The sequence below is a fragment of the Dioscorea cayenensis genome, chromosome 18 (genome assembly GCF_009730915.1).
Source record: "Dioscorea cayenensis subsp. rotundata cultivar TDr96_F1 chromosome 18, TDr96_F1_v2_PseudoChromosome.rev07_lg8_w22 25.fasta, whole genome shotgun sequence".
NCBI classification, from domain to species: domain Eukaryota; kingdom Viridiplantae; phylum Streptophyta; class Magnoliopsida; order Dioscoreales; family Dioscoreaceae; genus Dioscorea; species Dioscorea cayenensis.
Genome location: NC_052488.1, coordinates 15,934,638 through 15,959,371, shown reverse-complemented (window position 1 = coordinate 15,959,371; position 24,734 = coordinate 15,934,638). Strand labels below are relative to the sequence as shown.

The following is a 24,734-nucleotide window of genomic DNA, read 5'->3' as shown; positions in this document are numbered from 1 at the left end:
CTTGTGTGAGCAATGTTTGGGTGCCACATTTTCTATCGATTGCCTCTCCTACTTTTTATTGTCTCTTTCTTCTTTGCTTTATTTCTATTTCCATTGATATTGTTTACACCACTCTGGAATCATCTTCACTATAGCAAAATAGCAATACTTGTGTTTCCGAGCACTATTCCCTGTGGATATTACTACCCACTCACCAGGGTACTTTACTACTTTGACAACCCGTGCACTTGCGGTACGCACACACAAAGGGGTCTGTCACCAAGCCAATCACGGGTAGAGCAGAGTCGTGCTCTATCCCCATGATTATCACTATCTAAAGATGCCTGAGTAGTTGAACAAGCAAGGGGGTGCTTCAAAGCTAAGCATGGTCATGCTCCATTCTAGTGATTTTCTTTGAATTAAAGCATCCTCTTTCACAAAGGAAGCACGCCCAGTGTAATCCTTGCATGGTCCTACTCATGCAAAGCACGGCAGAGCACGGTCATGCTCGCCCCGTGATTTTCTCTAGCACACACTAAGCCGATTCACTCAGAAGTCCCACATAAGAGCACATCATAGCTTGCCAAATGGGGTACCCGGATATTGCTCCACCTAGGACAATCATTTCAAGTGCAAGAACCCTCTATTATGCTTCCTAATCAATGCAAGTGAGTCATGGAAATCCTTAATTACATAGTCCCAAATCTAAGGTCAACTGTGCTTAACTCTATACATGTCCCGGAGGAGAGATTGAATAACCTCTCAACCTCGCACTCGCATAAAATTGCAATAAGTTCTAGGGATTCCAAGTGATAAATCTTTTCCTAATTGTAGACCTAACCCTTTGGTCCAGGTGGAAGGTCCCTAACCACAATTAAGCCCTAGATACTAAGATCATTTCTGCGCTTCACTCCGTTGCACCTGCAACTAAGCCCCAGCGGAAGGTCATCTCTTATACCATTCACTCTATTGTGGCTGCAAAGAACTCGAGGAACGGAGGTAGAATCTAACACATCGGAGGGGAAAGGGGACGCTCCTATACCTCTCGATTCACCCTCTCAACCCTCTCCAACCTAGCTTTGTCTAAGACTCGTGGTGTGTCACTCACTCACAAGGTTACCAACAAGAATTCTCAACCCTAGTGTCACTCTAGGGGAGTATTCACACAATCAAGCATTCAAAGTTGGAACTCACAATAAACATCAATTAATTGAAAGCATAATAGAGATATTCAAAGAAATGAATACATCCTAGGGTTCACAAATACCCAAGTACCCACTAGAGGTTTAGCTCTCCATGGAGCAAAATACAATAGATAATGAAATCAAAAGTATAGAGATGCAATCCATGAATGAAAACCCCCTTGTGTTTATATCGAAGGTCTTGTGGATTGGCTGCGTCTTCTTCAAAGGTCCCCTCGTCAAACCTAGGGCACACCTCGCCGGATCGATGCCGACGAAAACTCCCCCAATAGCCCTCTTCCAAAGGAAACGCGGTGTCAAAGGCTGTCAAACCTCTCCAAAGCCTTGCCAAAACCTCTCCAAATGCTAGCCGCCGGCGCCTCCAAAGATGGGGAAAGGTGGAAGAAAAGATACGGGAAAAGATGCTGAAATCGGTGCTGAATCGGTTTTAAATAGGGCTGGAATCGGGGATCCACACGCCCCTGTGGATGGCCCTGTGGATTTTTCACACGGGCGTGTGGAATTTCCATACGCTGTGTGGATTATCTGTTCTGCAGTTTTCTCGGCCGGCTATGAACAGTGCTGCTACAATTGCTTGCTACAGTATCCGGCCTGAAATATTTCTCGAATCCATACTTTCATCGAGGTAACGCAAACGGGCACACGTTCATGTCGTGGATCGCTTTGTTTCTTCAATAATGGAAAAGTTGGTGGAGATCTTGTTCTATATGCATAAGTCGGAATGCTTGAGTATGACTGCCCTTGTGCCCCTCCAAATGGTTGTGCTAACTCAAATACGAGGAGGTTGGCACACACTCTAGCATCTCACACCAGACCTATGTCTTCGCGTTTGAACCTTAGTAAGATTTCCTCCAAAATCGGTACATTATGATCCACATTGGCTTCTTTCCTTCATAATCGGCCTCACAACCCTACCTGCATAAAAGTAACATAAAAACACACATATTTGTGTAAAACCCCAAGAAAGGTAATGCTTAACATAAGGAAAGAATGCTTCGCATTCATATCGCACAAGCACTTATCACAATTCTTAATCTCCTAGATATTATAGGAGCATTTAGTACTAAAAGTCCAGTCCCTGTACTTCGACAACCATACCCTCACAGGGTATCACTTTCTTACTTATTCGATCTATACACTTGCGGAGAGTGCATCAAGTTTTTGGTGCCATTGCTAGGGTCTGGCAACTTTTTGGAAAATTAGGATTCTAGTGATTTAGTTTTGTTTATATTGTTTATATTTCTGAATATTGTTTTCCTCTTTTTGATCATTCATTCATCTTTCTTTTCGTATTTCAATTCTGAATCTTGAGCTCATCTTGTTATTTCTTATCTTGTGAAGGAACAATTGTATGATCCTTAGGAATACTGCATCTCCATTGGCAAACCCTAATCAAAAAATCAAAATAATTTTTCAAAGAAGATTGAGGCAAGTTAATGTAAATGAAGTCGGGTCTGTGGAATTTAGTATTGAGGTAAATCAAGAGGAAGAAATGGCTGGGAATCAGCAACAAAACATTTCAGATTTTGTCCAACCGATCTTGCAAGAAGTTCTAGCATCATTCGGCCTCTTGTTAAGATGAACAATTTTTAGTTGAAGCCCAATTTTATACAAATGGTGCAGTAGATGTGCCAGTTTGATGGGCTTTATGATAAGGACCCATATGAACACTTGAAGAACTTCTTGAAAATCTATGACACTTTTAAGGCAAACAACATGTCTGGGGATGCTGTTAGTCTTAGACTATTTTCGTTCTCTGTGAGATAAAGAGCCAAGCAATAGCTAAATTCCTTGTCGTAAGGGTTTATCACAACTTGGAAGCAAATGCTGAGACTTTTTTTACAAGATACTTTCCTCCAGCAAAAAATACCAAGTTGAGGAGCGATATCACTTCCTTCCTACAGTTGGAGTCTGAATCCTTATATAACACTTGGGAGAGATACAAGGAGATGTTCAGGTAATGCCCGCAATATGGAATAGTTGAATGATGCAAATCTAAATCTTCTACAATGGGCTAAACTGTGGTGCCAAGCAGATGCTCGATGCAGCTTCTAGGGAATCCTTATGCAGTAAACAACCAAGTGTAGTATACTATTTGATCGAGGAAATGGCAAACAATGTTATCAATGGAGTTCTGAATGGAACAAGCCAGTGAAGGTAGCCGGGATTTATCAAGTGGATGCCACTACTACCTTAGCAGCACAGGTTGAGGCTATCACAAAAAGGTTGCATACTATGTAATTGGGAATCTCAAGCACCAATACCACCTTGTGAGAATTGGGGGTCCCAGACCAATACTGGATGCTCTTCTTCTGATATGGGTGCAAGGCAAACTAAACAAGTTGATTTTGTTGGGCAGAACCGTCATTATCAGAAGAACCCATATAGCAACACTTACAATGCGGGTTGGAGAAATCACCTGAACTTTTCATGAAACCAACCAGGACTGTGGCAAGTGGCAAACAACAGCATAGGCCCCCACATCAGAATATTCAACCATCTACTCCTCCGCGCGGAACCTTCCAATGAATTCACAGTTTTGTTAACTCGATACATTAAAGACAATAAAATTCACCTTACAGGACATGAAGAAATGATGAGAAATACCAATGCCACCATGATTAATCTAGAGTATCATATGGCTCAGATCTTGAAGTTAATTGAGGAAAGACTTCCGGGTTCTCTCCCTAGTAACACGGAAGTCAATCCCAAAAGGTCAATGCTTTAAGGAGTGGTAAGCAACTTCCAAGCCCTACCATAACTGCACTCGAAGTTGAGATTGTCGAGACTCTGTCAAGAACAGGGCAGATAGTGGAAAGTGATTCTAAATCTCCAGTTGACAGTGGGGAGAAAGGATATGAATAAGGTAAGGGAAAAAATTGAATTGCTCGAGTACCAACCCAAACTTCCTTATCCAGTGAAGATAAATAAAGATCAATAGGAAGAATAGTACAAGAAATTTTTGGATGTGTTTAAGGCCTTGCACATTAATGTCTCATTCATTGAGGCTCTTGCTCAAATACCGACATATGCAAAACTCTTGAAGGAGCTGCTCACTAATAAGAGGAAGCTTGAGGAAGTGTCTTCAGTGAGACTTAGTGAAGAGTGTTTGGCCTTGATTACGAACAAGTTTCCCAAAAAAGAGAGAGATCCTAGGTATTTATCATCCCATACATAATTGGGCGGCTTGTGGATGAAATAGCTCTAGTCGATCTTTGGGCAAGTATAAACCTTATGCCCTACTGTATCTTCAAACAACTTGGGCTAGAAGAACTAAAGGCCACCACAATAACATTACATTTGGCGGATATGTCCATTCGGCAACCAAGGGGCATTATTGAAGATATGTTGGTGAAGGTGGACAAGTTCACCTTTCCGGTGGATTTTGTAATCCTAGACATGGAAGACAAGGTGGAAGTGCCTCTCATTTTGAGATGACCATTCTTAGCAACTTTGAAAGCCTTAATTGATATGAAGGATAGTCGGATGGTACTTAATGTATGAGAGAAAGTGATCGCTTTTAGGCTCCCAGACTCTATGAGACACTCTATGGATTTTAATGATAATTGTTAATGTATTGATGTGGTTGATGAGTTTGTTTCTGAATATGTGCAGGACACATTCATGAAGGATGAACTATCAGAGCTCTTAGAAGATGAACCCCTCCAAGATGATGCGCCAAGTGAATTGGTGGAGGAAGTGTGCTACCAAGAAGTGGTTGGGCTGAAGTACATTTGCCTCCAGCATTACCCAAGAAAAAATCTTCCCCTGCCAAGAGGTGGTGGAAACAAGTGATCCCAAGAAAAAGAAAACCACCCATTCCACCACCAACCTCAATGCAATCCAACATCTGAACTTTTGGTGAGATCAATTTAATTGACACCTTATGACCACATTCTTGTAATTGTTTTTCAGGTGGCAATGAGAGGTCTCGCTTCCATGAACCTCCTTGAATGAGCAGTATAGGTACATCAAGCTAGTGATATTAAAGAAGCACTTCTTAGGAGGCAACCCAAGGCGTTGTAGTACCAATTCATTATTTTAATTATTGTTTTTGTGAATTTTTTTTAATTTAGTCATGGTTTGGATTGATTGCTGCATGTGCTCTTGTTATCAGTGGTTCTCTTTTTGTGTTTTGTTGTGTCGGTTGTGCGTGTTTTGTTTTGTGCATGTTTTGTTCCATTGAGTGGTGTGGAAAAAACCTAAGTCCTTGTGTACTTCAGGCTGAGCATTGGCAGAGCATGCCCGTGCTCAAATTGTGATTCTCTCTATTTTGTTCTTCAGGAGAATTCCAGACTGAGCACGGTCTATGAGCTCCTTGCACGATAGTGCTTCCCAGGAGTACAGTTTGTGGGCTTCTTGCACTACCGTGCTTCACCTCTTAGGTTTCAAAGTATTATCCCAAGAAAATCATGGCTAGGGAGCATGGGGATAACAAGACTGTGCTTCCCCCGTTTCAATTAACCTACTTTGTGCACGCACTGAGCACGACTGTGCTTTGGGTGTGCTCTAGCGTTGTCATTCATCTTCTCTTCTTTCCTTTAAAAACCTCTTCTCCATCGGCTACCCTTCTCCACCGTTACTCATTGTCACTTCCACTCCTTCTCTTATATACAAGATCTTCTCAAGTTTGCCATTTGTTTGTCAATCCATTACCGGTTTCTTTCTTGCTTATCTGCCTTTTTTCCTCGACTATAGTAAGCCTAGTTTCTTCAATTTATTATGATGTTTCATGTCAAAATCATGCTCATCATACTTGCAAATGCTTAATATACATCATTTTTGGTTCAATTTGAGGAATATTATTGATCTTGGTTGTATTGTGAGTATGTTAGTTCTTACACAATTCGTGCTCTTTTAGAAGCATGATAATGCTCTTGTGTTGTTCAGAGCCTTAGGGGGAGTGCGCTCCTGTAGTCATGCTGAGCATGGTCTATGCACTCCTTGCACGACTGTGCTCCCCCTGAAATTTTCAATCTGTGAACTAAACTGAGTTATTTTTTTTTTGCAGACTATGCCGAGGAAACACACATCGTCTGGGCCATCCTCGAAGAAGCCCAGATGCAAGGCACCAGGATTGCTACACACCATTCTCTCATTATTGCTTTAGTGAGTCGAGGAAGATTGATTGGAATGTCCTTCATGAGGTTGGGTTGGAACAAAAGGTACAGCAAATGCTAAGCACAAGAGCCTGGAGACAGTTCTTCCTCATCACTGACAACACCTATGAGCAATTAGCGCTCAAGTTGTTAGCTACTTTTGAGCTATCTTGCGGGACCATGAGCTTCCATCATGTCGACACCATTCAGTTCCAGGTGTTCGGCACACTACCCCAAATGAGCCTCACAAACTTCTCCATTCAACTAGGACTCTATGATGCGGAGTTCACTCAAACTCTTGCATATGATTTTTTATTAATCTCCCAGCAGATTGGAGAGTCTCTCGAGAACGTATGGAGGAGGCTCAGCACTGATCCCGCCTATAACCCTCGTTAGTCTAAGGCTACTACTCTCTTTTCCTCTACCTTGAGGTACATTCATTTCATTCTCAATCACAGCCTGACAAGTCGAGGCAATTGCAATTGCATCTTTAGCCGAAGCGACTTTAATTTCCTACTATCCATGCTCAACTGGTTCGAGCTACATTTGGGCTACAAGGGCACTGTTTCTATTACGCATCAGGGGACCAACCCTTATATTGGTTCCCTATTCGTCAGCCCCTACATCACGTGACTTATAAGAGGTATATACCTCCTTGAAGGGACGGACCAGATGAGAGTGGTAGGTGGCGTTACTTCCATAACCCTTGAGACCCTGAGGTCGGTGGGGATGTTGCAGTGCATACATACAGCTCGAGGGGTCTAGTACCGTGTACGTCGACCTACCAATACTAATGCTGCTATTGCTACCCTTGCCCCACCTCGTACTACTGTTGTTCGATCGATATCACCATCATCGCCCCAAGCTTCCTCCAGTCACACTGATCGGGTCACATGTTCCTCTTCAGCATTTAGATGGCTACAAAGGAGTGTGTATAGGATTGCTGAGAACCTCGGGGTTCAGTTATCCCTCAAGCCTATTTCCCCTATCCAAGCCACTCGGGACATCGGGACTAACACGGCAGGCTTGGGAGAGTTCAGGACCGACTCTACTTCTCCTGGTGGTGAGCCTCAAACAGAGAGTGCTCCTTCTTATTATTGCAATTTTTAGTTTTTATGTTTATTATTCTGGACTTGTAATTTTTTTCATTTTAGTATTTGTGGAGTTATTCAGTTCAGCTAGCAAGGGAAGTCCCCTGTTAAACTGACATTTTTGTTTGTTTCATTTGTACATTTACTTTCCTTATTTTTAGTTTATGTTACTTTATTTTGTTGTGTATATTGAGTTTCACTTGTGTGCCTCTTATCTCATCTCAGGGATTGTGTGTGGTTGATTGGAGTTTGGAAAGCACGTTGAGAGCAGCAATATTACTCTCTGTGTTCAAGAATTGTGTACTTGATTGGATGATTGGCAAGCACGTTGAGAGCGGCAACATCACCCTCCATGTTCAGGAAAGTTGGATGAACTCCCTTTTAATTTTTTTTGTTCTCAATTGCCTGTTTTCATTGCTTATAGTTATACATTGAGGACAATGCACCATTCAAGTGTAGGGGAGGGTTGTTTTTAGTCTATATGTGTTTTGTGATGAGTACTTAGCTAAGGATAATCTATGATTGTTTTTGTTAGAAATTCTTAAACCTAGGGGGACACGTGCGTGTTAGTGACTTATTTGGAGCTAAATTATAGATTCACTCTTGTTTTGAGGACCTAAGTTTCATCACATCACCCTAAGTGTGGAGCCACTTGCTTTAGGATGACTTCCTACCTCTTATTGACCAAGTTATCTTGTTTTTAATGTTTTAAAAAATTTGGAAGTCAGATTCCTTCTAGAATGCCTACCAGTCATTTTTGTAATTTTCATGTAAAAAGATGCTAGGAAGAGTTAGCACCTTAGAAGAGTGAAAGCCACTCATAAGTAGTCAAATTTTAGGCATTACAAGTGTATATTTGATGACCTACCAAGAGAGAAGGATACCTTTAGGGTGTTTGAAGCTACTACCCTCCGTCTGTTGTCTAATTAAGGTCCATTGTTGTTAGGTTGACTCCTTTAAGCTTGAGGCACTCAAATTAGGGTTACACACACAAAACGTCTTCGAACTAAGAATGTAGCCTTCTGTTGAGCATTCATGTTTTCTTCTAACCCCCGTTGTTCCCTCTATACTTAAGAATTTTCTAGTCTCTTGAGATCAAAATTGATGCACTTATCTTTTCTTTTGATAGAGCGATGTGAGATTGCTTGAGGACAAGCACTAATTCAAGTGTGTGGGTATTTGATGAGTGCAATTCATATCTTGTTTTTCTTTCTCCTAATTCATTCATTTTCTTGTCTTTTAGCATATTTTGGATATATTTGATGCTATTCTCAGTATCATTGTTAATGGTGCAATTAGGAGTGAAATTGAGGACAAAACAAGCAAAGAATGTATATTTTTCTAAGTGTCCAAGCCAAGTACATGCAGAGCATGGTCGTGCTCTGTCCCCATGATTATCACTATCTGAAGATGCCTGAGTAGCTGAATAAGTAGGGGGGTGCTTCCAAGCTAAGCACGGTCGAAGTACTATCAAGCTTCCTCCCGGTGATTTTCTCTAAATTAAAGCACCCTCTACTCACAGGGGAAACACGCCCAGCGTGATCCTTCCACTACCCTACTTAAGTGAAGCATGAGTAGAACATAGTCATGCTCGCCCTGTGATTTTCTCTAGCAGACACTAAGCAGATTTACTCAGAAGTCCCACCTAAGATCACAGTCTGAGCACAACCTTGCTGAGACCGTGTCAAGCCCAAACGTTCCTTTTAACTCACAGATTTAGGGTTTCTTCTCATCTTTTGTTTGGAAATTTTCTTCTAAAAAGGGGGGGAGCTCTCAAGAGGATGATGATCAAGCTCCACCACACCGTCTAAGGAGATCAAGGTCGAGTTGGAGGCACAAAGGAAGTGGAGTTAGCTCATCCATGAAGCTTTTGAAGCTCAACTAAAAAGACCTTGTAAAAGGGGAAAGTCATAATTTCTCTCCTTTATGCATTCCTTCATTCTTCTCTGTTGTATGAATTTGTGAGGGGCTAACCGTTCCATGGTGCCCCAATATGTTGAACTATGGTGCTTAGTGTACTTTGAGTACTTGTTTTTAATATCAACAGAGTTCTGATGTGTTCTTATGTTTATTCATATGTTTGCATAACTTGGCGTACTTGATTTGCGTAGATGCTTGGGTAAACTTTGCGTGTGTGGATTATTGTAGTCGTGATTACCCAGTGTAGTTGCAAAATTTGGCGTGTATGAAGCCCGTAGTTACACTTTCAGATCTTAGCATATTTGATAGCTGTAGATGCAACATTGCTTTAGAGCACCCTCAAGGATCTTAGGATGTACCTGGTAGACATTAGAAGCAAGTCAGTACACTATAGCACATAGGAATTATCCCCGGGCATTGTTTTCTTGTTGTTGAAACCTTGACCCTAGTCTACTTGATAATTTCACTCTTATAATCTTATTCTTGTTTAGAGATTGTTGTACTAACCAATTCTTGATCTTCTAGTCATTAGAGGAACAATTAGTACTACAAGTCCAGTCCTTGTGGTTCAATAACCCTACACTCGTTGGGTACTACTTTATTAATTATTACGATCCGTACACTTGCGGAGAGTGCATCAAAATGCCTGTAAGGACCATCCAAAGGAGCTTATGACTACAATGTATGCCCGTAAGGGTGGTCACAAGAAGCAGAACAGTGAAGCATACGGTCTAGCGCTTATGGAAGTAAGCTGGACCACAACAAAAATAGAAGACCTTACAGACAGGGTTTAAGGCCATAAGTCACACATTAAGGCTTACAACAATCTTCTCCAGCTATCTTATGGCCTAGTCCTTATGCTTGTAAGCAACCCATAAGCAGTCGGGTACAAATAGAACTTATGAGGATTTCTAGTGCATTCTTTATTATATCTTTCTATTCTTTTGGGGGCAATTCTTGGAGGCGAGCTTGAGAAAGAAAAAGGCTAAGTCTCCAACACATTAGGAGCAATTGGGAGAGGGATTTGGTCCTACATTTAAGAGGCTTGAAGATCATAACCATTGAGTTCATCTTGATGGTCTGCGTGAAAGCTTCTTTGGTGATTCTTCATCCAAGGGATTAAAAAGGGGGTTTTCATGGATCTCATTTTTTCCTTTATTCTTTGTACCTTGAATGTTTTCCCTCAATTAATGGAGGGTTAATTTGTAGATGTTTGGGCATAGTTGAACTTTGGATTTATTTTCTTGAATTTGGTTGTTGGACTTAATTTTATGCTTTAATTGATTCCTTATTTGCGACAATATCTATTTGAGTCTAATTGTGTGAATGAATGCTTGAGTGCTAACGAGGCGAAAGAACTAGCTATCATACCTTGTATTGCTACGTGATGAGAAGAAATTCCCACCTAGCATAAACTTGCCACAATTCGAGAGGACTCTAGCTATGGTATCTAGGTGACCTTATCTACCACAATCCTTCTGAGTGAATTGATGATAATTTTTTAGCTCTTTGCAATCATGTGGAGTGGATTTTAGGAGAAACCGCATTTTTACTCTGTATTTGGATTAGGAATAATCTCTCTTCAGAGAAGATTATCTACTTAAGAGATTATCATTAGTCTATAATAAGCGTTCATAGAGTGTTAATGCGATTGTGTGGATGTCTATATCAGCTTTGCACCTATTCAATTACACTTCACTTGAGAAATCTGGGCTATGTATATTTCAGGAAACCTTTTGGGTCAAATAGGATTGTATGTTTAGACAACTGTTGTCCCGTTCTTTATAACCCTAAAAGGATATTATGCTCGAACATCACTTTCTTCCTTGATTTCTCTCTTTTTATATCCTGTATTTTCTTGTTTTCATTTGCTCTTGTTCACACACAAAACACTTCACTATTCACTTTTTTTTCGGATATAGAGTCATTATTAGTACTTACTTTCTTCCCTGTGGACCGACATTCTGCACTTACGCACACATACGCTTGCGACCCTATCAGATATTTCCTCACAAAGTTTCATATCTTACCTTTAAAATATATATTAAAGTTGTGATGTAAATCTTAAGTATTATACCTTAACAATAATTTTTGGCAGGATATTTCTTAGATTTTTAGAATTCATCGCACCATATTGCTGAATTTTTTTGGGAGAAATTCCAAGAATAAAATGGAGATAAGATACGAATTAATTCCATTTATCTCGATTGATTACTAATTAACATGTGCTCTAATCCAGGAACGATTCCTTCTCTTCTAAACCGATCCTTTTTTTTGTGGATAGATAAATCGATATGGTTTTGTCTCTTAAGATTCTTGATTTATTTGCATTATCAAATTTTTTTTGAGATTTTTTAGAGTTTTGATTTCTTTTTTTGTGTTACAGTTCTGATGATGTTTAGAATATATTATGCTTGAAAATATTTGATTACAATCTGTAAACGCTTTTCTTTGTTTTAATTAGAGTTCAATTTTTCTGCGAAAATCTTTAGAATTCACTAAATAAAATTGGAGGTTTCCATTAAGCAGAAAAATCTTGTTTTTAGGGTTTAAAGATCACCAGGTCTCTGTAAATGGTGTTTTGGGGATGTTTGTTCTTTGTGGAAGCATTTGGGATGCTAAAGATGTCTTCTTTAAATTGGAATTTGATTATAAAAGGGTTTACCATGACAGGTGTTGTTTGATCTTGCTCTCATGTTCTAGTTGAAGACGCTTTTTACCAGTACCTTGCATGATGAAGATTTGCTTGTCAAGTTTTGAAGACAATGTGTTGTGGGTAAATCTATTATTGAGCTGTATATGGAGAATGATAACCCTGACCAGGCACAAAAGATGTTTGATTGAATGCCTGAAAGAAATTGTGTATTTCCCCCCTTAGAATTCCATGATTGATGATTGATGATTGATAAAAGACTAAATGTATGTATTTATATATACATATTGTGTACTATTTATGTATATTTAGATGATTCGATGGCCTTTTTGAGATTTAATCACTTCTATTTATGTTACAGGATTATTAGAAGCCTAGACGAGCCCACAAACGCATTCAGGAAGAAATCTACACCAAAAAGGCGTTTTAGGCCCTCAAGCACTATAGTGGTACTGCAGCAAGCCTGTAGCGCAACGGGATGAAGAAAAATGCTAAATCTGGAAATCCTTATGGCCATGAAGACGGTCGCAAGCCAACTAAAGATGCACTTTACTGTAGTAGTTCTACTGCAGTAGTTTTTCTATAGGAATTACTGTAGTAACATACTAGGAAATTGGCATAATTACCGAGGATTCCACGGCCCGTTTGCTGACAGTGAACCAGACAGTAAGAACCCTCGAGCTGAGTTTAAAAGAGGTTTCTAGGGCATCATTGAAGGGGTCTTTAGCCACCCTTTCTCCACCATCATCTTCTAGGGCTTCAAGGCAATGGGAGAAGGTAGATATAAGGCGCAAATCAAAGGGGTGAAGAGGAGTTCTATCAAGGAGAACATCAAGGAGCTTGCCGGCGTGGATCCGATGAGCTCTCATCACCACCTTCTAGTCAACATTTCAAGGGAGTTTCTTTGGTTTTGTTCATGTTGTATATGTATTTTGAGATCTCTCTTTTATTCATGTTGAACTAGACTCCCAAGGTCACCGGGCATCCGGTGAACCTTGGGATGAACTTGCTTGTGTAAATGTTGAGATTTACTTCTCGTGCTTTTGGTTTGGTTTGTGGTTCAAGTTTGGTGTTCTTTGATGTGTTGTTTTGCATAATAATTCTACAATTCAACTTCTAGGTTGCACTTGGTGTGTTACCATCACCCTTGTGCTAGACTCACCTAGCTTAGAAGGGATTCATGTATGAATACGCCGTGACCATCGGGTATTTCATACCCCTCCAACCATTAGGGTTGGACCTAGGTATTGAGTATCAGCCCTAATTAGATATTTCCCTAGTTGCAATGCGATCGTAGGAGGATTTGGTCGGAAGAGATTCTGAGCCAATACTCGTATAGGATTAGGGGTTATCACCGTGACCATCGGGGTAACTGACTTTAGGATGTCTTTTGGCCCAAAACCACCATTGCCTATTTAATTCTAACATCTTTCTAGCTTTAGTAGTCCTGAGGGGATCCTCGCCTAGGGACCTCGCCCTTTTATTGTTAATTGCTTCCTTAATGTGTTTATGTGGTTTGCCTTAGTCCAATTGTTTATAGTTTTTGTCTTTTGTTAGTTTTGTTAATTTCTTTTAAACTTATATTAGGTAGACTAGATAGTGCCATCTAAGGGAAAGTAATAACAGCTCTTGGGACCCCAAGGAATATGACCCTTTCGTGCTTGCTTGAGAGGTTATATTTGACGACCAATACACTCACGGATCTCAATCAAGTTTTTGGCGCCGTTACCGGGGACTTCCAAGAATGCTAGGAGAACCTCTAGTGCACTGCTCTAGTTGATTATTTTTCCCTTTGTAAATATTTTGTCTGTGTATGTGTCTTTTACCATTTTGTGCATATTTATTTATTTTCCTTCTTTCTTCTTGTCTTTGATAGCTTATTGATTTTTTGTTTTGTTTATTTACACAGGGCCATGGATTTTCAAGAAAGATTGTTGGCTGCAAAAATCTATGCACTTGATAAAAGGATGGAAAAGTTTTTTGCCATGAAAGCAAGACAAGGAAATCCACAACAACCAAGATCACCACAGCCCCAAGTCCCCCAATTTCAGCCCCAACAGCAACAAAAGAAGAAGTACACCACCAAAGATGTCCTAACAAAATTCATGATTAACATAGAGGCAAGATTTATGAACATCAATGCTTAGTTTGCTCAGCACATGATATAGTTTAATGAGATCAGTACAGTACTAAGGAATGTCCAAGCTTCACTCCAAGCACTTGAGAACCAAGTCAAGTAACTTGCTAGGGTAAATTCCGAGTGTGCATCAGGTGGCCTATTGAGCGATATTGAGAATAACCTGAGTGAGCACTTGAGCTTATAGTTCACTCCATCTTTTTACTACTTTAAATATTTGAGTTCACTTAATCTTCTTACTCTGCTGCATGTTTAGAATGTGATAATTGATGCGAATGTGAGGAACGGGGAAGGGGAAAAGATGTGTCAAAAGATGGTTCATTGTTGTTTTATCTTGGTTTATACATACATGCATATATCACCATAACTAATGTTGTCAGTCCAAAGGGTATTTGGATATTACATGCTCATGGTTATGTTAGAAATGCTAATTGAATTTCATTTCTAATCCCATTATTAATTTCAAAATATGTATCAATGAATTGCCTAATCTCATTATTAATTTAAATGTACTCCACTTTTGAAAGATTTGTATGAATTATATGAATTGTTGTATTTTTCTAGTATTTTTAATGCTTTGTTGATTTTTTTTCTCCCAGATCAATGGTTCTTTTAGAAAGAAGGCAATCAAGGAGTTAATGGTGAGAGCTGCTATTAGGATGGTTGCAATGCATGCTAATTAGTATAGTTACACTAGGGCAACTAATACTTGAGAAGGCCAAAATTTTTGTTAGTGTATGTGTTTCATTTTGTTCTTCTAAGGAAATTGTTTACAATCTTATTGTTTTTAAACAATACCATTGAAGCTACCTATACTATTTCTTCTTATATTTGCTGTGAGTGATGACCTATAAACATTTTAATTATGTGTATTTCAATTTGATCAATAAATTTCTAATAAATAATGTGATTTATTATTATTATTTTTATATAATATTAGGTGGAAAAAAATTACAAATTATTTAATATACAAAAATTGTATAGTTATATTGATGGCATTATCCATTAGTAGCAATTCAAAAATTGATATAAAAATAAAGATATAGTGTCAAAACCTCTTTCAATATAACTATACTGACAGCATTATCCATTAGTAAAACTTTAAATTTTGATTTTTCAATGGAGATGTAGTGACTAATGCCTCTGTGACTATATATAGCTATACTGATGCCACTATCAGATAGAAAATCTCTAAAAATTTATTTTAAAATATAAATCTAATGGCAGAAGTCCCCGTCACTATAACTGTACTGACCGCATTATCCATTACTAATAACTTTAAAAATTCATTTTAAAAAGGAGATATAGTGCGGAAGCTTCCGTCACTATAAATATATTGATAGTATTATCTATCAGTAAAAACTTTCAAAATTGATTTTACATAAGAGTATAGTGATGGAAATTTCCGTCAATATAGGTTTTAGCTACATATTTTATTGCGTTGGTATACTTGACAAAGACATTGCAACAATGATAAGTTTTGTAAATATAGACTTATAGCGTCAAGGGATAACTTGATAATTATTTTATCGTTGAATATAACTATAGTGATGCAGGTTATAGTGATAGAATTTTTATCAACACTAGGTGCCACTTTAGCCTTACAATGAAAATAAATAAATAAAATATTATAGATTTTAATTAATATTTGAAAATATAAAAATAAGATTGGGAGAATCGACTTGAGCCTATTCCATGCGCCTATATGAATAATAAAATGACTTGTTAAAAACTTAAGAAATATAAAGAATATTAAATTAGATAAAAAGTCAATTAACTAGATGTATAATATAAATTTATTTACCCACATACTACACCTTTTACATTATGATCGCTCCATAAATAAATATATATATATATATATATACGGAGAAATATTAAAATAAAAAAGCAAAATAAAAAAATAAAGATAGTATAAACCCTTGACAATAATAATAGCATAAAATTTTAAATAGTTGTAACAGAACATGAACAAAATGACTAGAAACACGCTATATTATAAGTTTGCTGTTAACCAACATGCTACAGTATTAAACACGGCTGATTAACATGTTGAGGTTCAGGCTTGATATGAGTTTGGCTCAATTGCTTAATGAATGATTTTTCTTCAAGTCAATCTTTAGACCTCATGAATGGCATGAGTTTATTCACATCCTTAGGCATCACAGGTCTTTTATCCGTTGGTTTTGTTGCCATGTTGGCATCCATGTGAAATAAAAGATTTTGAATTTTTTTCCTTTTTAGTTTCATTAAATCACATGAGTAGCGCATGATACAATTTTTTAATTTTTTTTTTACAATAGAAAATTTGGTATTTATTCCTTTCTTCACTCGAATATCAATAATTTAATTCTATAATTTATCTATATTTTTAAAAATAAATAATAATTCAATATTTTTTTTAAAAATGAGAAGTTCCTCCTCAGTCATAATTGGACACCAACAACCTATAAATTATTTCTAAAAAAAATCATTTTATCCTGTGTAAACAAACATGGCAACTTATATAAAAATACCAAGAGAAAAAAATAAATTCAACTGGTATATTTTTGTATCTACCTATCTTTTTTATGTCACGCATTGCCTTGGTAAAAAAATTTACATGGAAGCCTAGACCAGCAATGATTGATAAGTAAAATAAATGCATGAGCTCCTTCAATATTATTTACGGGCAACAACAATTTAAATCTCATATTTTAAGAGACATCATATTTAAAAAAAAAAAAGTAAAATCAGATTGATCTTAAGTTCAAATAAAAAATTGAAATTATTTTTAGAAAGTAAAATTGGGAAATCAAGAAAGAACTTTATCATTTCATTGTTACTATCAAATACAAGCAAAGACATTTTGTAGCAAACAAATGGAACAATAAATAAAAAAACCAAGTTGTCATCATCTAATGTAGGTCTTTGGCAACGCTCATCCTCAACCAAACGTTTAAAAATTATACTACCAAACTTTATTATGCAGTAATTTATTATTTAAATAAATGTATTTATTAATTATTATTTTAAAATCAATTAAAAATATCGTTAATTTAAAAATAATTTGTATATTTAAATAGTATTTAGTGTTGATTACTTTGAAATTTGTTTTTTTCACATAAAAGTTTTAAGTAGTGTTTGATTTGTTATAGAATGAGAATAGTAATAGAAGCAATATAAATGACAATGACAATGAGAATGAATCCAATCCAAAAAATTTTAAATAATTGCCACTATTAAATATGTGTGAAACTAAATACACCTCATGGTAATTTAAATGCTGAATAAAATAAATATTAGTACATCACTTGAGATGGAGATAAAAACATGCCATGTTACAAAAAGCATAAAACAAATCACAACTAATGATTTAAAAAGGGGGGGTTTAGACAAACAAATTAAATTATTATTGAAAAAATACAAGAAAAACTAATCCTAAAAATAAGGTTGCAATGAATTATATGATCAATTCTCATCCGCACATTAGATAAATATATCATCAAATTAATAATAATCGGCTTCAATCCATAATATAATAATGAAGTTGGTTGTGACTGATCACTTGATTGATTGATTGTAATCGATTTTATAATTTTGACTATTAGTCCTCAATAATTGTAGGCAAATATTAATATAAGATGAGGTAGTTGTAATTAAATAATACAAGCTAATAAGCTATGTTAGATTTGTGATGCAAAAGGTAGCCCACGTACTAAGTGCATGAGAATTGCAAGTCATCTTACCACCAACGAGTCCTAAAATACAGCTCTGATGGGACATACACAACCCCACAATGTTGACATTTCAATAGATCATATTGCATCTAATGTTTTGTCTGGCTGGGAACCTTGACTTGTGATTCAAGTACTGCCAACGCCATTACTCCACTCTTTAAAAAAAAAATCTTTCAAGCAATCAGAGTCATAGGCTTATCCGGAATATTTGGAAGTATCAATCTCGAGTTTGAAAGCATAAGATATATTAATGTTTTTTATTACATGAAATGAAATAAGAGCATATGCACTTCTGTCTCCAGTACATTATGAAACAAATAGTAAATATCCTGCCAATCATATTTTTGACAATAGGGCTAATACCACTGGATTAAAGGGCTATTGGCTAAAATATAATAAATCCATATAATAGTAGTATATTTAATTATATGATTAATATCTTATCTAAGTCTGGTGAATGATGTTTGAGTTTGATTTGGTTACACCAAATTCAAACTAGAATTTGTATCTTGACTTAAATTATAAGTTCTCAATGAATTATCTTGTTGAAAATCAGAATAGGACTCATTTTTATAAATCGGCTTAATATAAATAAGTATATTCAAGTTAATCTTAATTAAAATATTCTAAAAATGTATATTATTAATAATAAAAATGAAAATAGAAAGATTAAATAAATATATATTTTTTTTAAATGAGACTAATAATGAATTTATTACAAATAGTAAATTGTTTTTTGTTTTATCTTGTTAAAAAATAGTTTTGTTGGATAAAATAAATCTAGATATGCACATAATAAACCTCACGTAATTGATAGTGACTACGCTAAATACATGGAAAAGTCTTGCTTTATTGTCATTAACAAATGTATTTTTATGAAAGATACCTAAATTTCTGACTACACGGCAAAAGATTTTTGTAATATTTTGCTCATGCTTTTGGGTTTGAGTGTACCATCATCACTGGTATGTTATTAATGGTTGTTGTCTATTTTATTCTTTTTATAAAAAAGGAATTATTCTCTCTATACGCCAAATAACTTTAGGAGTGGTGTTCCTTGATTATTTTCCATTAATAAGTAAAAGTATCCATGCAGGAGCCAGGAAGCATTTTCATTTCATAGATATACAAAAATTAGGTGAATTATTTTAGTAGAATACCCTATTTAGTCTTTTTAATATAGTCAAATTTTTTTTTTTGTGTTTTAATATAATTTGCCTATTGGAGGTCCCTCTATTTTAATATACGAGAAATATAAACTCTTCATAGAGACCTCCTAAAGACAAATTATATTAGAGGGAGGGATTTATTTTTTCCAAATGTTCAAATAGAAGAATCTCCTAGGAACAAATTATATTAAAAAAACCAAATAGACAGATTTATTATATTAAAGGGACTAAATATGGTATTTTACTGAGTTGTTTTCTACATCCTTCATTTGTACATTAATAAATATTTAATATTAATTTCTTCCATATATTAGTTTATATTGGTAATGTACATTTAATTTTTTTAACAAAGTTTTAGATTTTTATTTATAATTATTAATAAAAATAATTTTATTTTATATATGATATGTACTATTATATTATTTATACACATCTTCAAGATTCTTTTAATAAACAAAAAATTTAAGATATTTAAGTGATGGGAGAAATTTTTTTTTAATAAATGAATTTAATAAGTACCAGAGGATTTACCGATATATAAGAATTTTAGTTCATGCGATAAATGTATATATCAAAGAAAAACTCACAGATGATATATCTATAGCTTTATGCATTAATTTTTTTTCGAGAGTTATATATAAATAACATTATATATGAAAATAAAATTTCAAAAATATGAAATAGTTTAGCGATTTAATTATACCCAAATTTAATTTTAATTATTGATAATTTATTTGAAAATATTAGAGTAATTAATACGGATGGCATAACCCAAGCCAATTGTGATTTTCAACTTATGATGAGGTTTTTTTCATTGGGGAGCTAGGCTTTGGGAGAAAGGAGGGGGGATTTTTTTGTGAGTGCAAAGCGGGGCGATTTTGGTTTTACTTTACCCAACCCTGTCCCAATAGAAAATTTGGTTATATGTCCCTATAAGAGAGAAACCATAAAAGAGAAAGACAGATATTGGAGGAGGAGAGAACATCCGCACTGTTCATCTATGTGCAACGACACAAATGTTAGATTTGAATCCATTGGTTGATCTACAAATGACTGTAAATTTCTTATCTATGGATGTTAATAGATGATTGACCCTGTACTTTTGAATATATTTTATATTTTAATGGTTTTATTAAAAAATGTGATATTAAAAAATTATTTGTTTGTAATTTTAAGTTGTTAATAAATATTAAATATTATAGGGGTTTGATAAATATTTCTTATTAATTTTTCTCGATTTTAATTGCATGTTTACAACTTTACATTCATAATTATATAAAGTAAAAAAAACTGACCTAGCATAATTGAGCGCGGCATAAAGAAAATAGCGATAGTTGTCAGGGCCGGCGGGTAAGGCTAATAAAATAATTGCTTTAGGCCCCGACGATTTTTAAGGTCTTATCTTAAGATTTTTTAATAATATTTTTAATATTAAAGCCCCATTTTTAGATTTTTTTTAATAATAATTTTAATATTAAGGCCTCATCTTTAGATTTTTTTAATAATAATTTTAAAAACTTATAATTTTGAAAGATTCCCAATAATTATCATAATATAAAAATATTTTTATTTAATATTTAGTCAATGTTATATAACCTTAGCTAACTTTTAAAAATTAAAATAACAAAGTAAGATATTAATATTTTTATTTTTGATGTTTAATGAATCCCATATCTTCTCAAACTAATTTTTCAAATTTTTTTTTAATCCTCTATTATGACTTTTCTCATGCATTTATTTTTGCAAAATTAATATAATATTATTTTTTTATCAAAAATAAGAGTTTTTGTAGTTTTTATATTATTATATTTTTTACTTTTACGAGTTTTACTCACAAAGTTTAAATATATTTTTTCATCACGAGTTTAGTAACATGGAGAAAACAAATAAAAGCATATATTAAAATAAAATCTAAATAAAATTTAATTTTTATTAAATAAGTTAGAGGGCTTATTCTAAAATTCCGCCTTAGGCCTTAGTTACTAAGCCGCCTGATAGTGGTTATTTGTGCTATTTGGAATGTCAATGTTTGGATAGAACAAGTAGACTGGGGTACACAGGAAAAGATGATTTAGGAACAGTAGACAATGAAGGTAGAAGTTTATCTCGGCCCAGCTCCACTCCATTGTCATCCCTAATAATTAATGGCTTTCATTGGTTAATTTCAAAAATATGAGTTTAAACATATAAGCTGTCTTACTTTATTAACTTAAGCTCAACTCTAACATTGGTTTACAACTAACTTATAATCTAGATTAACTCTAACATTGGTTAAGGCACCCGGATACTCTGGTGATTCCAAGCAAAACTTGCTAATTTGATTCATTAATATATATATAGATATATGGGCCGGGCCCACGTCCCCCTCTTCCTTTTCATTATATGTATATATAATTATAAAACCACAAACCCAACCGACACTGAAATTTTAATAGCAAAGATGACTTGACTTTCCATTTGTTTTCTAATGCACACAACTAATAAATAAATAAATAAATAAATATCTCTCTCACATGCAACATGCCACAGCCACGAGAACTCTATAAATACAACCAACAAGGCACTCAAATCTCAGAAAACACAAACCATGGCAACACAAACACTACTTCCTCCTTCTCCTCCTGAGTTCTCAGCCTTAACCAACCTAGACTTGAAAAAACTCCTCATCAACTTCCTCCACAACAACACCCTCATCTTCTTCATCCTCCTTCCTCTTACTTCCATCCTCACTCAATCCACTCAAACCATAAACCTCCTCCTTTCCATCCCTACCACCCACCTTCTCTCCCTTCTCTCCCTTCTCCTCCTCTTCCCCATCCTCTACTTCAAATCCCTCCCTTCACCCGTCTACATCCTTGACTTCGCCTGCTTCAAACCCCCAATCACCTGCCGCATCCCCCACTCCTCATTCCTCGAACACAGCCGTCTTCTCATCGAGGAAAAAAGCGTACGCTTCCAAATGCGCATTCTTGAACGCTCCGGCATTGGCGAAGAAACCGGTCTCCCTCCACCTTCTCACTACCTCCCTCCCAAAGCCTCCCTTGAAGGCTCCCGCGCTGAATCCGAACAAGTCATCTTCTCTTGCATCGACGAACTACTCATCACTAAATCTTTCAACCCTAAAAACATCGACATCCTCATTGTCAACTGCAACAGCTTCTCTCCTACCCCTTCCCTCACTTCCATGATCGTCAACAAGTACAAGCTCAACACCAGTGTCCTCACCTTCAACCTCTCCGGCATGGGCTGCAGTGCTAGCCCTATCTCTCTCGGCCTTGCTAAAGATCTCCTTCAAACTTACCCTAACTCCAATGCACTCATCATCTCTACCGAGATCATTGTTTCTCCAAACTGGTACATGGGCTCTGAACGTTCAATGCTTATATCTAACTGTTTGTTTCGCATGGGTGGAGCTGCCATTCTGCTGACAAACCGAAGATCGGAGCGCTGGCATGCCAAGTACCAGCTCCACCACGTCGTGCGCACACACACCGGTGCCGATGACAAAGCCTACAGGTGTCTCTACCAAGTAGAAGACTCACAAGGAAAACAAGGCATTTCTTTATCGAAAGAAGTCATGCCTATCTCCGCCGAAGCTCTCCAGATCAACCTTAGTAATTTGGGGCCATTAGTCTTGCCCCTGTCTGAACAACTTCATTATATATTTAGCGTCCTTGGTCAAAAGATCATAAACCCTAAATGGAAAATTTATATGCCGGACTTCAAGAAGGCGTTTGATCACTTTTGCGTGCATGCGGGTGGCAGGGCGGTGATCGATGAGGTGGAGAAGAACTTGAAGCTTACGCCGGAGCAAGTGGAGGCTTCTAGGATGACACTGTATAGATTTGGTAACACTTCTAGTAGTTCTATTTGGTATGAACTTGGCTATATGGAAGCTAAGGGGAAGATGAAGAAAGGTGACAGAGTGTGGCAGTTGGGGCTTGGGAGTGGATTCAAGTGTAACAGTGCAGTGTTGGAATGCTTGAACACTGTTAGTTTGCCAGTCAAGACGGGTGCATGGGCTGATTGCATTGATAGGTTTCCAGTTAAAATCCCAGAGATTATCAAGTTCTGAGGAGATTGATGATGTTGATGGTTAAGGTTTCAAACTTCTGTGTCTCTCGTGTTATATCTGTGTCTCTCTTCTTATACTTGTTTTAAAACCTTTTCTGTGCTTTGTTTGATCGTAATTGTGAAATAATATATATGTACCATGTGATACGATACGAAAGAAATTAAGTGTATGTATTCAAGTTGTGATTAATTGAAAGAAGAAAATTGTGATGTTATTAAACAGTAAGATGTACATTAACAAACTAGGGAAAGGATTTTAATTATTATAATTTGTTGTCATATATTTTAGATGACCTCATAATGATAAAAAAAAAAAAAGGAAATTAAGAAGCTTTACCTCACTATGCTTTTTTGGTTACGTTGTTTTTATTTCTTTGTTAAGATATTCTATTAAAATAAGCAAATAGTAGAAATAGTAGAATATTGCATGCTAAAATATTAGAAAATCAAGACTCACATTTTGGAAGCATGCTTAGCATTTTTTTCTTTTTTAATAAGAAATAAACAAAATTAATATGAGAAACTTAACTCATCTTAAGACTCTTACAAAATCATATTTAGATAATAATTGATAATTTTTTACTATCTTTCCATAAGAACATGTTACGTCTCTCTATTATTTCAGTTACATTGAATATAAATATGAACACAACAGTACGAAGCACTCAGCCACACATTCAAATGTACATTTTATTTAAGAAACTAATGTGAGAATATTATATGTCTAACCATTAACCAGGGTGTTCACATTCAACTTCAAGTACACCTGTCTTTATTCATTCAAAAACTTAGAATATGAATAGAAAAGTTTATTTTCAACGCAGTGTTATAGAAGCCTCTTATGAGGAGAGATTGCTTGTGAAAATATATTATGTTTGCATGGTGGTGCACACGCACATATAAATATATAAAGAGGACTTTTTTTCCGGATGCCCATAGATTCAAACTCGAGTAGTGTTCACACATGAACGCCATTACTTTATGTATCGTTTTTCTCTAATTAAACACTAGTCCCACGGATGTCCATCTATTATGTTCTTTTTCTCTTATTATTCTGTCTTAATAAATGTTCTATGGACATCCATAGATAATGCGCGTATTGTAATATATAAAAATTACTTAACTAAAACTACAAAAGATTTGATAATTAGATTTGATAGTTTTCTCTAATTAGGATGTGCACTTTTGTGCTGATAATCGGGCGACAATTAAACAAATAATAATAATGTTTTTTGCATTTTTAATTAGACCACTAAAGAATAACTTGAACACACAATCTATAGAAAATGTTGGCAAATTAAGATAAAGAACAATATTTTGATGTGATTCTTTTGTTTTTTTTTTCTTAAGCTGATTAAGATGTTTTTAGCATAATGTGATTTTTTTGTTATTAGTGGTTCACTTGTTAACATCTATTATTTACTTTGAGATTCATTGGAGTGGCGCGTGTTGCCATGGGTGAATATTCACCTAAATTGAAAAAGATCTGTCATGCATATGACAAAGGGATTCGGTTGAGTTGGATCATTTTGCAGAACGTTAGGGTTTAGAGTTGAATTTATAGCTTGTTTTATAAAACGTTAAATTCTGCGCTGCAAACTTTACTAGTTAATTTTAAAACAATAATTTTTTTTATGTTATCTATAAAACCATGATTTAGAGTTTTTTCTATGAACTTTGAATTCCAAGCT

At 35.7% G+C, this 24,734-nt stretch overlaps 1 protein-coding gene and 1 non-coding gene across 2 annotated transcripts; one reads left to right on the top strand and one right to left on the bottom strand.

The window, feature by feature from the left end:
• Window positions 1–3,052: 3,052 nt before the first annotated feature.
• Window positions 3,053–3,159, bottom strand: LOC120283187. The gene has a single exon (XR_005543185.1). It is a non-coding gene; the product is annotated as a small nucleolar RNA R71 (small nucleolar RNA).
• Window positions 3,160–21,556: 18,397 nt separating this feature from the next.
• On the top strand, window positions 21,557–23,234 carry LOC120281929 (3-ketoacyl-CoA synthase 5-like). The gene has a single exon (XM_039288621.1). It carries the CDS (start codon window positions 21,557–21,559, stop codon window positions 23,042–23,044), a length of 1,488 nt encoding a protein of 495 aa, XP_039144555.1. The 3' UTR covers window positions 23,045–23,234.
• Window positions 23,235–24,734: the final 1,500 nt, after the last annotated feature.